General features: G+C 44.2%; 1 protein-coding gene across 1 annotated transcript in view; it reads left to right on the top strand.

Annotated features, from left to right (window-relative positions):
• Window positions 1-1,163: 1,163 nt before the first annotated feature.
• Window positions 1,164-12,855, top strand: part of LOC122803917 (corticosteroid-binding globulin-like) — a 303,498-nt gene continuing 291,806 nt past the window's right edge. The window contains exon 1 of the mRNA XM_044073598.1: window positions 1,164-1,881. Within this exon, the coding sequence (XP_043929533.1) occupies window positions 1,242-1,881 (640 nt within the window). The 5' untranslated portion in view covers window positions 1,164-1,241. The remainder of the gene's footprint in view (window positions 1,882-12,855) is intronic.

Here is a 12,855-nt window from a genome sequence, read left to right as displayed (position 1 = left end):
AGTTTTTCATATCTCGTAACTTGTTAGAACAAGAATCAGGGGTAAAGACAAAATAATAGTAGGACAAAGACAACAAATCAGTGAGAGATTTTAAGTATTCCCCATTTAACCTTGGAAAGTTGCTAGAATAACATATTTTGCACTACTCTGCATTTTATGAGGGATATGAAGTCTGAAATTGAAATGTCTGTTATTATTTAGTGACTGCAATCCTTAATGATTTACCAGAAAAAAAACACAAATTTTATACGGCACAGGCCAAATATGTGAGGCAAAAATATGGGCATTTTGTAATATAAGGGACAGTTGAGAAGTACAACACAACAGCTACTAGGAATGGGTCTAGGGCCAGATGACAGACTTGTTGTTTGCTCCACCTATGATCATCTCTTGCTCTGTAAAGTTAACAAATAAGTGCAATCTATAGTGGGACAACAAGATAGTCAGCAATTTTTTTAAGAAAAGTTTGGGCAGGATTCATAGATGTGCCAAAGTCAACAATGGACAGAATGACAAAATAAAAAGAAAATCCTTGCAAGAATTAAATTCCCACCACTACTGGTAAACTGATGGCTTCGCATATCTGATATTACACCAAATAAGCATGCATGGGGTTCACTCCCTACTGTACAGCCTATAAACCCTAACAGCTCGAGTATTTGAATATCAGGAGTTTGCATACTTGAGCTGCAAGTCTCATGGAATTATTCCCATATATGAGCCGAGATGGACAGTGCCAGATAGATATAATGGATCACAAACCCACATACATGCACATTAGACTCTGTTTTGTTTTGAAGTCTTTACTTGCTAATGCCTTAATGTTAGACTGTATGGGTCAAAACACTCTTAAGATGTTCTTGACTGTTAGTTTAATGCTTACAGTTAATGTTATCAGCTGTTAGCAGCCTTCATCTTATAGTCCACTTACATCTATGCGCCTACAAGCGAGTCAGTTAACTAGACAATGCTATTGAGTCACCCCTGGAAAGGAAAACTTGTATGCAGTAGGCTTAATAAATGAAATGGTGACTTGATGCTATTAAAAAATAATTTGGATAATGCACCATTACAGAAATAAGATGAAAACAAAGTTAATTTGTTTTCCACCAAACAAAATAATATGAGGTTCTCTAACTGTTGTCTTATTTTCTCTACAGATGGTACTCATTTAAAAGAAGCTGAGAAGCACTGCTTTAACTATTTAATAAAATATTCCTGGGTGTGACATTTATCAAAAAATGAAAATCGCCAGCTTATTATTTTTCAGTCTTATTCCTTACACTGCTAGCTGTTCTTATCATTCAACAAATGTTGGTTCTCATGGAAATACAGCTGATAATGAAATGAACTCACAACATGAGATGTGCAAACAGCTTATGATTTCCAATCAACACTTCGCCATTTATTTATACAAACACGTTGCATCTCAGTCAACTGAAACTTTCAAGAACATTATCATCTCACCATTTGCAATTGGTACATCCTTTGCTATGTTATCGCTTGGTACTAGATCTTCTACTAAAGACCAGATACAGAGAGTACTGGGATTTGAAGACACCATGCTATCAGAGTATGACGTACATCACTGCTTTACTAGACTCCTACAAATAATTAAGAGTAATGAAGAGGAAGTATACGTGGGCATGGAAACTGCAGTATTCCTGCAAAGTGGTATTTCATTCCTTCCAAACTTCTTGAACGACATTAGACATTATTATAACACACATGCAGTTTATGTTGATTTTTCAAACACATACCATGCTAAAAACCAAATCAATAACTTTATAAGACAAGAAAGTCTGGGGAAAATGGTTGATGTGGTCCAGGAGATTAATCAGCATACAATGTTACTTCTTATTAACTACATTTCTTTTAAAGGTAAGACAGCTGGATTTGTAGATTTATGTTAACCTACTATCTGTCAAGGTTCACAGTCATAAACATGTTAAGCATTCCTTAGCTCTCCTCCAGAACTTATTCTCCTGTATGCTATCAGCTTTGTGAGACAGTAGCCTGATCCTTACAGAAACTCTGTTCATAATTTGTGTGACGATTTCATTCTCTGTACAATTACTGCCATGCAGCATGTAGAACGGTCTTGTTCTGGGGTATTAAAGGAATCAGAGATGGAAGAGTAACCTTAAGGATAAATGTCACTGGTCAAGATTAATGCCAATAGGCAAATCCTCTCAACCACTATAAAACAAGAAATCTGGAAAAAAGATTAAAATAATGGGATAGAGGCCCCAAAATGTGGACAGATTTTAAATGCTGCTCTTATGAACTTAGAACATTGTTAGAATAGCACAATTTATGTTAGCATACATTCTCTGAAGGATATGAAGTCTGAAAGTCAAATGTATGTCATTATTTAGTGACTTCAGTCCTCAATGATTTAGCCAGAAAAACCCAAATTTTATGAGGAACAGAACAAAAATATGCAGCAAAAATCTGGGCATTTGAGAAATATGCCACTAGGGCTGTCATACATAGTTCATGTAACCTACGTGTTATTTTTATATTTTTTGTAGATTTTTTATTCAAATTTAATGTATTAATACAACATGGTACCGATTTTTAAGAATAAGGGTGATGTGCAGAGCTGTAGTAACTACAGAGGGATTAAACTGATCAGTCACAGCATGAAGTTACGGGAAAGAGTAGTGGAAGCTAGGTTAAGAAGGGATGTGATGATTAGTCAACAGCGGTATGGTTTCATGCCGGGAAAGAGCACTACAGATGTGATGTTTGCTCTGAGAGTGTTGATGGAGAAGTACAGAGAATGTCAGAAGGAGTTGCATTGTGTTTTTGTAGACTTAGAGAAAGCATATGACAGGGTGCCTAAAGAGGAGTTGTGGTATTGTATGAGGAAGTCAGGAGTGTCAGAAGTATGTAAGAGTGGTACAGGATATGTACAAGGGTAGTGTGACAGTGGTGAGGTCTGCGGTGGGAGTGACAGATGCGTTTAAGGTGGAGGTGGGGTTACATCAATGATCAGCTCTGAGCCCTTTCTTATTTGCAATGGTGATGGACAGGTTGACAGATGAGATCAGACAGGAGTCCCCATGGACTATGATGTTTGCAGATGACATTGTGATCTGTAGTGAGAGTAGGGAACAGGTGGAGGAGACCCTGGAGAGATGGAGATATGCTCTAGAGAGAAGAGGAATGAAGGTCAGCAGGACTAAGACAGAATATATGTGTGTGAATGAGAGGGAGGATAGAAGAATGGTGAGGATGCAAGGAGTAGAGGTGGCGAAGGTCGATGAGTTTAAATACTTGGGGTCAATAGTTCAGAGTAACAGTGAGTGTGGAAGAGAGGTGAAAAAGAGAGTACAGGTAGGATGGAGTGGGTGAAGAAGAATGTCAGGAGTGATTTGTGACAGATGAGTACCTGTAAGAGTGAAAGGGAAGGTCTACAAGAGGGTAGTGAGACCAGCTATGTTATATGGGTTGGAGATAGTAGCACTGACATAAAGGCAAGGGTTTGAGCTGGATGTGGCAGAGTTAAAGATGTTAAGATTTGCACTGGGTGTGACGAGGGTGGACAGGATTAGGAATAAGTATATTAGAGGGATGTAATGGGATCCTATCTCACCTACATTCATAACTGATGGGGTTCGGAGCCGATCCCTCGGCTCCGACTCGGCCACTATATAGTAGAACGAAGTCTCTAATTGGCTGGGCTACCCCTTATCCCAGAATGCACCACGCCTGCTTCCCCAGATCTTGTTTGCCGCTTTTCAAGCTAGACGTGGTCTCGACTTGGCTGGAGTTAAGTAGTTTTTTGGTTATTTTTTGGTCTTTTGACCTAGGGGTTTCTTCATAAATTTAACAAACAGCTGTTTTAACAGCTTTACGTGTGTGTGTAAACTTTTTTGGTGTGATTGGTATTTTTTTCTATTTACCGGGCAAGGCCCATTTAAGTTAGAGGGCCCTTGCCCTTATTTGTGTGTGCTGAAATTGTCTAACTGTACATTCTCTTTTTTATCGGGTTAAGCCCGTTTAAGTTAGAGGGCTTCTGCATGTTTTTTTGTGTGCTGTATATCGGGCCAGTCCCGTTTGAGTAAAAGGGCTCGTGCCCTACTTAAGGTTGTTTTTTCGTTGTAGTAAAACAGTGGTGTGACAGGATGTCAAAAGAGCAGAAGTCTGGTTTTAAAAAGTGCACTAAGTGTAACTACAAAATGTCCATTACCGATAGTCATGCTGTTTGTGTATATTGTTTAGGACCGAAACATTTACAGGAAACATGTAGTGTTTGTCATGCTTTTTCCTCTAGGGTCCTTCAAGAACGTAAAAATAAGTTGATACTTAAGGGCCTTATTAAGCCCTCCTTTGAGGAACTTTGGCTTCTCCTTCCTCTCCAGCTTCTAAAAAGAAAAGGTCGTCGGCTCCGACCAGTCCTTCGGAACTGACTTCCAAGAAGTATAGGTCGACCTCTTCTTCCTCGGCTCCAATGGCTTTGGAGCCTCGGGTGGAAGGGTCTGCCTCGATACCTCTTTCCTCGGCTCCATTGGTGTCAGAGCCGCAGGTTAGGGGATCGAGAGGCGAATCATCTGCTTTGGCTCCTTTGGTCTCGGAGCCGTTGGAGGTGTGCAGCTCAGACTCTCCCCCCTCGGCCCCGAAGTCTCCTTCGGCGCCGATACTTATACATACGGTTCCAGATCCGGTGCCGATAGTGTTGGACCCATTTTGGAGCCGGTCCCCTGGTCAATCAGAGCCGAGAGAGAAGTCATCTCGTCCCCCATCTATTTCCTCTAAATCCTCCAGGTTGTCTGACTCAGATTTGGACAGAGTTATCCAGCGGCTTTTCCAATCCCCGGTTTTTGCAAAAATGGTCTTGGCTCCAGCCCACTCGGCTCCGGAGCCGGTCCCCACATCGACACATCCAATTCCTCCTCCAACCTCCTCAGAACCATTGGAGTCGGTGATGGTGGAGCGGAGCAGAGTCGTCCAGTTGGAACCGAGACTCCCTCGGAGCCTCTCGGTTCCGACCATCATTCCTACTCTGTCCTCGGCGTCAGGGTTCGGTACCGGGACTTCCTCGGTTGGGGCCGAGGGGAACACTTTGGAACTGGTAGCTTCGGTGCCTAGTCTCCCCCTCGGAGTGTCAGCTGCAGGAATTCTCGGTACCATCGTGGTCTCTCAGCCGGTGTCCTCCGTAGAGTCTGGAGGTCCTGCTTTTGAGGCCATGAGGAGTGCGCTGGCCATGTCCTTGCCGGCTCAGCAACTCTCTACCTCACCGTCCCTAGACTTGGGAACTGGTGCTTCTGGTGTGCTTCATTCCCACGACAGCGGGGCCCCAAGGCCTGAGGATACCCCCTTGGGGGGTTCCCTTCTCCAGGGAGGTCCTTCTGAATCCGCTTCAGATGAACCTCCAAGGAAAAAATTGTGCAAGAGGAAACACATTGACTCACAGGATGAGTCTATCACATCAGATACTGACCTTGATGATGTGGAGGGGTCCCCAGAATCGTTCTCGGATGACATCTCATTCTCAGATATCCTCGAGATCCTGAGACAGAGAGGCGATTGGCAGTCCAAAACCCCTTCCGCAGAGAAGTCAGTTTTCCTCAAGGCTTTTGGGGCCCAGCCCTCCACCTCCTGGGTGTCTCTACCCTTCGATGAATTGCTAGATTTAGTTTCTTGAAGGGTGTGGGAACACCCTGACGCTATGGAACCGGTGCCCGCCAGGCCTAACAAGTTCCTCTCAGCCCCTCCTCAAAAGGAATTTTTGACCAAAGGAGTTGCAGTAGATGCGATGGTGGTGGCATCTGCCACTCAGCAGGACGTGGCAGAGGCTTCAACGTCTATTCACCCTCCTAATAAGGATTCCAGGAGCATGGATAGGTACGGGAAGTGTACCCTTTCTTCAGCGGCCTTTACCCTGCGGTTGCTGAATTATCTTTGTCATTTTACCAGGCTCCAAAGGGACCTCCTCAAAGATTTAGGTGAGTCTCTTATGGGTAATCTTCCTGAGGCGTTAGCCCAAACTGTTGGCGCCCAGATGACTACCCTATCTTCGATAGTCAACTCGTCCATGAGGCTCATCTCATATGCGGCCAAAGGGGCGAGTAGAGCAGCAGGAACAGGCGTGGCTCTTAGAAGACACGCCTGGTTATGCTTGTGTCCCTTTGCAGAGGCCTTTAAGTCTTCCTTCACCGACGCCCCCTTTGATGGGTCCTCCCTGTTTGGACCCAAGGTGAAGGACACACTGACTCGATGCGAGCAGGAGGGCAAGACCTTGACTGCCATGGGGGCCCATTTCTCCGCTCCCTCTAGACCTTACCCCAAGGCCCAGAGAGGAGGGAAAATGTGGTTCAAAAATCTCAAAGGTCTTTCCCTACTCCACCGAGTGATCCCCCCTCTAGAGGCAGGGGGGGGATTCAGGAAGATGCCACCCCAGAGGCGGCAGAGGCCCCCGTAACTCTGGAGACTGTGATTCCTTTCGTGGTCCATCCTACGCTCACCGTCCCTGAGACGTGGCTCGACTGCGCATCTCCGGAGCCAGTCGGAGGTCGCTTTGAGGAACACCCACAGGCTTGGGAATCTATCACCAAGGATCAGTGGGTGCTCCGAACCATAACCGGAGGCTATCTCATCCCTTTCATAAAGCCCCCTCTTCCTATCAGGAAGATCCCGAATGTGCCACCCAGTCAGCGGGATCAAGCAGCGGTCGAGGTCTCAAAGCTGCTAAGAAAAGGAGTCATCCAGCTTGTCCCCACCGACCAGATCGGATCAGGAACTTACTCAAGACTATTTTTGGTGCCAAAAAAGACAGGGGACTTAAGGCCCATTTTGGACCTCAAATCATTGAATCGCTTTGTAAAAAAATCCAAATTCCAAATGGTCACCCTTCAGTCCATTCTCCCATTATTGGAGAAGGATGTCTGGATGTGCTCCATAGATCTCAAGGATGCTTACTATCACATCCTGATAAGTCAAGAGTCCAGGAGTCACTTACGCTTCCGCCTGGGAACCAGTCATTTCCAGTTCTGAGCACTGCCCTTTGGTCTCACCACAGCCCCCAGGGTGTTCACCAAGTGCCTGGCAGTAGTGACAGCTCACTTGAGAAGTCTAGGATTCCAAGTGTTTCCCTATCTAGATGACTGACTCCTTACTGCCACCACCAAACATCTATTAGTTCGGGTGCTTATGACCACAGTCAGTTTGGGTCATTCACTAGGAATCATGTTCAATTGGGGAAAATCTGTGCTGCAGCCATCTCAGCGTATTACCTTTATAGGTGCAGAGTTAGACACAAGAAGAATGCGGGCATTCTTGCCGGTAGAAAGGATTCAGGTCCTGCAGTCGCAGGTTCAAACCTTGTTACCCAGATCACGAGTTCAGGCCAGACTGATTCTGCAGTTATTGGGCACGATGGCCTCGACTATTCTTCTAGTCACCTTAACCAGGCTGCACATGCGGGTGCTGCAATGGCTACTGTCGGTTCAATGGTCCTTTCAGGATCTCCCCTTGAACCATTTGGTCCAGATTACGGAAAGTTGCTGTCGGGACCTACGTTGGTGGCTGCTTCGGTCCAACCTGGACCAGGGGCGACCCTTTGCCCTTGAGCCTCCCGTCGCCATGGTGACCACGGATGCCTCCCAGATAGGGTGGGGGGGGCATTATCTGGACAGGTCTGTCCAAGGTACGTGGCAGGCTCACGAAAAGCACTTACATATCAATATCCTGGAAATGAGAGCAGTGCTACTGGTGTTGCAAGCACTTCATCATGTTCTTCCCCGGGGTACTATTGCGATCCTATCCGACAACATGTCGGTAGTCTGGTACATAAACAAGCAAGGCAGAACCAGGTCCTACCCTCTTTGCTGAGAGGCCATGAGAGTGTGGCATTGGGCGATTTCTACCCAGCGTTTCCTAGTGGCAACGCACATTCCGGGGAAATCCAATGTGATTGCAGACAGGCTGAGTAGGACTCTCCTGTTGCCCCATGAGTGGTCGCTCAATGACAGGGTGGCTGCAAACATTTTCGCCAAGTGGGGCCTCCCTTGTTGCGACTTGTTCGCCAGCCCTCACAATGCAAAATGCAGGGAGTTCTTCACTCTGTCTCTCAGGGGCAGATTCCCAGGGACGCTCTAGCTCACAGTTGGCCCCCCAGTCTACTTTATGCCTTCCCTCCGGTTCCCCTTCTCCCAAAGGTGATATAGAAGGCGATTTATCTATGAAGTGACATGATTTTGATCGCTCCACACTGGCCTCGTCAGGTTTGGTTCCATTTCCTTCTGAGGTATGCGGTGGAGGGCCCATGGTTTCTGGACCTGGTGCCCGACCTGTTAACTCATCAGTTGGGACAGTCTCATCCATCCCTCAGGTCCTTGAGGTTGGCCGCCTGGTTACTCCACTTCCAACCTTAGTCAGAGATAACTCTCTTTCTACAGACTTCATCCACATTTTGTCCTCTTCTCACAAACCTTCCACTATTAAACTGTATTCCAGCAAGTGGAAGAGGTTTGCTATTTGGGCCCAGCAATGAGGTATAGATCCCCTTACCACCCCAGTACCTCAGGTTTTAGAATTCCTGGCTTCTTTGTTTTATTTGGGCTCTTCAGTTTCCACAATTAAAGTCCAACTGGCTGCTATCTCTAATTTTCATGTCTCCTTTGAGCCTTCCTTAATGGCAAACAGGCTTTGCAAATCATTCCTTAAAGGAGCGTGGCTCCTTCAGCCCCCAATAGCCCATCCTGTGCCCCCTTGGGATCTGAATATGGTTCTAGCTTCTTTAACTGCCCGTCCCTTTGAACCAGCAGCTACTTGTGATATAAAATTTCTATCTTGGAAAACTGCCTTTTTGGTGGCAATAACCTCTGCCAAGCGTGTCTCAGAGCTTCAGGCTCTCTGTTCTAACCCCTCTTATTTGATTTTTCACAAAGACAGAGTGTCTCTCAAGTTAAATCCCTCTTTCTTACCCAAGGTAGCATCCCCCTTATGCATTCAACAATCCTTGGAGCTCCATGTGTTTTTTCCCAAATTCTCCAATAGCGCAGAATATATTTTCCATCAGTTGGATGTTCACAGACAACTGCGTTTTTATTTAAGTAGGACCAATCAGACACGAAAGTCAGATCAGCTGTTTGTGTCCTTTGCAGAAAATAGGTTGGGTCAACCGGTGGCTAAAACCACCATAGCCAAATGGATTAAAGATTGCATCTCCTTCATCTATTCACAGTCTGGCAAAGAGCTACCATTCCCAGTCAATGCTCATTCTACCAGGGCAATGGCTACTTCTGTAGCATTTCACTCCAAATTATCAATAGATGATATCTGTGCAGCTGCTACCTGGACTTCTCCGCACACCTTTATTTCTTATTAACAAGATAGATGTGGCTTCTCGAGGTAGAGCTTCCTTTGGTTCCACAGTTCTCAGGAGTGTTTTCCAATGAGCCACCCGGGATTTAGGTGCTAGGGATGCTGTCCCATCAGTTATGAATGTAGGCGAGATAGGATCCCATTACATCTTTTAGTTATGTACTTACCATAACTTCGGATGTATGGGATCCATCTCGCCTACATTCATACGTTCCCGCCCTCCTTCCCCCTTCCCATTGGACTTAGAGGAAATGTTGCTACTTATTGAGTTTTTCTCTTGAAGGACTATAGTTTGTTACAGTTGTTGGTATGTTTCTGTGCCTGGATGTAGGTATATAAAAGCGAACAAACAAGATCTGGGGAAGCAGGCGTGGTGCATTCTGGGATAAGGGGTAGCCCAGCCAATTAGAGACTTCGTTCTACTATATAGTGGCCGAGCCAGAGCCGAGGGATCGGCTCTGAACCCCATCAGTTATGAATGTAGGCAAGATGGATCCCATACATCTGAAGTTATGGTAAGTACATAACTAAAAGTTAGCCCAGGTTGGAAGGTTTGGAGACAAAGCCAGAGAGGCAAGATTACGTTGATTTGGGCATGTGCTGAGGAGGGATGCTGAGTATATTGGGAAAAAGATGCTAAGGATGAAGCTACCAGGTAACAGGAAAAGAAGAAGGCCTAAGATAAGGTTTATGGATGTGGTGAGAGAGGACATGCAGGTGGTTGGTGTGACAGAGCAAGATGCAAAGGACAGGAAGAAATGGAAACAGGTGATCCGCTGTGGCGACCCCAAACAGGAACAGCCAAAAGAAGATGATATTAGCATTCAAAACTTAACACACATTGATCAAAAGGTAATTAAACTATGAAATCTTGACTGTTTTAAGATGTAAAATGGTTTGCTTTATTTACCCAGCTTTACTCAATAAAGTCTTATGATATCTAATTTGTTTTGCAGGCTGCATTTAACAGCATATAGAGCTTTGCAGTACATGAGATCAAAATAGGCTTCATGTGTTAAGCAGACATTTCCTCTTAAAATTCTGCATTAATGTTGTGTCTTTCGGCTTTTCTGGGTTAGGGGTTGCCACAGCAGAACTCCGGTCCACTAATGATTGGCAGTAGATTTTTACGTGCCGAGTTGCCAGCTCTGATTAACAACCTTCAACGAAGGTACACCCATTCACGCATGTCTCCACACAGAAGACACTCTAGCTGAGAATCGAACAGGACATCTTACTGTGAGGCAACAATGCTACCACAGCACCACCACCACAGTAATCAGCAAACCTCTCAACTGTCCAGATTCTCAAAGAATGTCCAGATTTTTGCCTCATATTTTTGGTCTGTTCCTCATAAAATTTGTAATTTTATATATTTTTGTTGGAAATAAGTATGGCTTGGATTCACTAAATAATGATGGGCATTTATGTTTCAGACTTCATATTCTTCAGAAAATGCATGGTTACAAGTCCTTTTTATTCTAGCAACGTTCTAGGTTTATAAGAGCAATATTTAAAAACTGTCCCTATTTTTGGGGCTTTGTCTCCCCATTATTTTTGGCTTTGTGCAGAGTTTTTTTATGATAAGAGGTTTAGATGTATGATCACCATCACTTGGTAAGTGAGTAAATGCCTTGGTCCAAACACCCTTTTTACCTAATGGAAAAGGTTTCCCTCTCACATTTGGAAAATTGTATTCTTTGAGATTCTTAGAACTTTAATGTGTTTGTCTGAGACATACCTGAAGGAATGGAGGGGGCATGTTCTTGAGCCACACTTAATACCCTACCCTAGAGCTCAAGGCTATTTCAGGCACAAACCATGCTATTAATTTATCTCTTATCAGTCAGTATATTACATTACATTAATTAGTGTGACTGCAGATGAATATGATAATTCATTCTAGTCTGCCCTTTAAGATCATTTATCCTTCTAATACTCCTCCGTCCCTGCTGTTCTCCTTTCCCCTTTTCCATCTGTTCCTTCATTCCTGAAGGCCGTTATGGATTCAGTATACACTGTCTATTCTACTATTCCATGGGTCAACAACCGTCTCTGTGAAAACTCCTTCTGGAGATCTAGAGAGTAGTTAGTACCTAAAATAGCCACCCTGTGTTCCTTTATTTGCATTCCATTTTTGTCATTCAAAATTACACCTCCGTCACTCTAACATGATCTTGTACATCAGTTTCACATCTTCCCAGTCTTTTAGACTCTTAAGTGAGAAGTGCTCTAGCTCTTCTAGACTCTAGCCATACTCCTTTATTTAGAATTTCTTCCAGAAGCCTGATGCCCTTTTCTTTATGTGACCTAGAGAACTCCAAGTAGTACAAAACGTAGAGCCTTGCACCATAGAATAGAAACATTACCTCTTTGTTTCTGGAATCCTTCTATCAGAAGATACATTAGCATTCCATTTGTTGCTGCCACTACCTTTTCAATCTTATCTCTGCACTGCAGTCCAAGTTTGATCAGCACCCCTTGATCCTTTTCCTGATCTGTTTGCATCAACTTCACTACCCCATTTAATATGGACACTATACTGCGGTGGTGGTGCTGCGGTAGCATTGTCGCCTCACAGTAAGACATTGTCCTGTTCGATTCTCAGCTAAAGCGTCTTCTGTGTGGAGACATGCGTGAATGGGCATTCCTTTGTTGAAGCTTGTGCGTCAGGGCTGGCAACTCGGTATGTAAAAATCTACTGCCAATCATTAGTGGACCGGAGTTCCGCTGCGGCGACCCCTAACCGGGAAAAGCCGAAAGATACAACTGCATCCCAAGTGCAGTAGTTTGCACTTGTGTGTATTTGACCTTAACTTCCATTTTCACCTTTCTCCCCCATTTGCTTAGCCTTTCTAAATCCTTTGGAAGTATTTTTGCCCATCCTCAACTGCTGCACCTGTCTTTGTGTCAGATGCAAAGAAAATAATTATATTTCCCATTCTCTTAGGTAGGATTTCTGAAACCTCAAGGAGGAAAACCATCTGGTCATTGTGCTTCATAATCTGTAAAGGCAGTCAGTTCCTACTTCTCTGGTCTAATATCTGTCCACTGTTCTATTTATTTTGTCCTGCATCTATCTCAGCATGGCACTCTTCTCTTGCTTTCTTCTGAGTAATGTGAAATAAAGTAAAATTATTCATTCGGTATCTCTTTTTTCAGCATTTATGCTTCTCTCCAGTCTTTTCTGATCCCTTCAAGCCTGCCCTATTCCTGTCGCTCCTTCTTTCTGCTACATACCTAAACAAAGCACTTGCTTCCCTTTTTGATTCCTTTTATTAACATCCTTTAAACTTTAGCTTTTATTACCTTACCATATTTCCACCTTTTTTGCTAGATTCTTTGTATTGTTACTCCTGCATCTCCTTAACCCTCCTTTCCACCTCTTGTAGACAATATCTTCTGCCCTGCTTGCTACTTACTAGCATCATATCCCCTTATGGACATACTGGTCTTTTTTGTCTTTTACACACAGCCTTTGCCACAGGTACAAGTACCCCATCCCTGACCTATTCCTATAGT

This window comes from Protopterus annectens, chromosome 6.part0 (genome assembly GCF_019279795.1).
Source record: "Protopterus annectens isolate FY-2018-M chromosome 6.part0, PAN1.0, whole genome shotgun sequence".
NCBI classification, from domain to species: Eukaryota; Metazoa; Chordata; order Ceratodontiformes; family Protopteridae; genus Protopterus; species Protopterus annectens.
The sequence above is the reverse complement of the archived record's forward strand: the minus strand, read 5'-3'. Positions and strand labels throughout refer to the sequence as shown.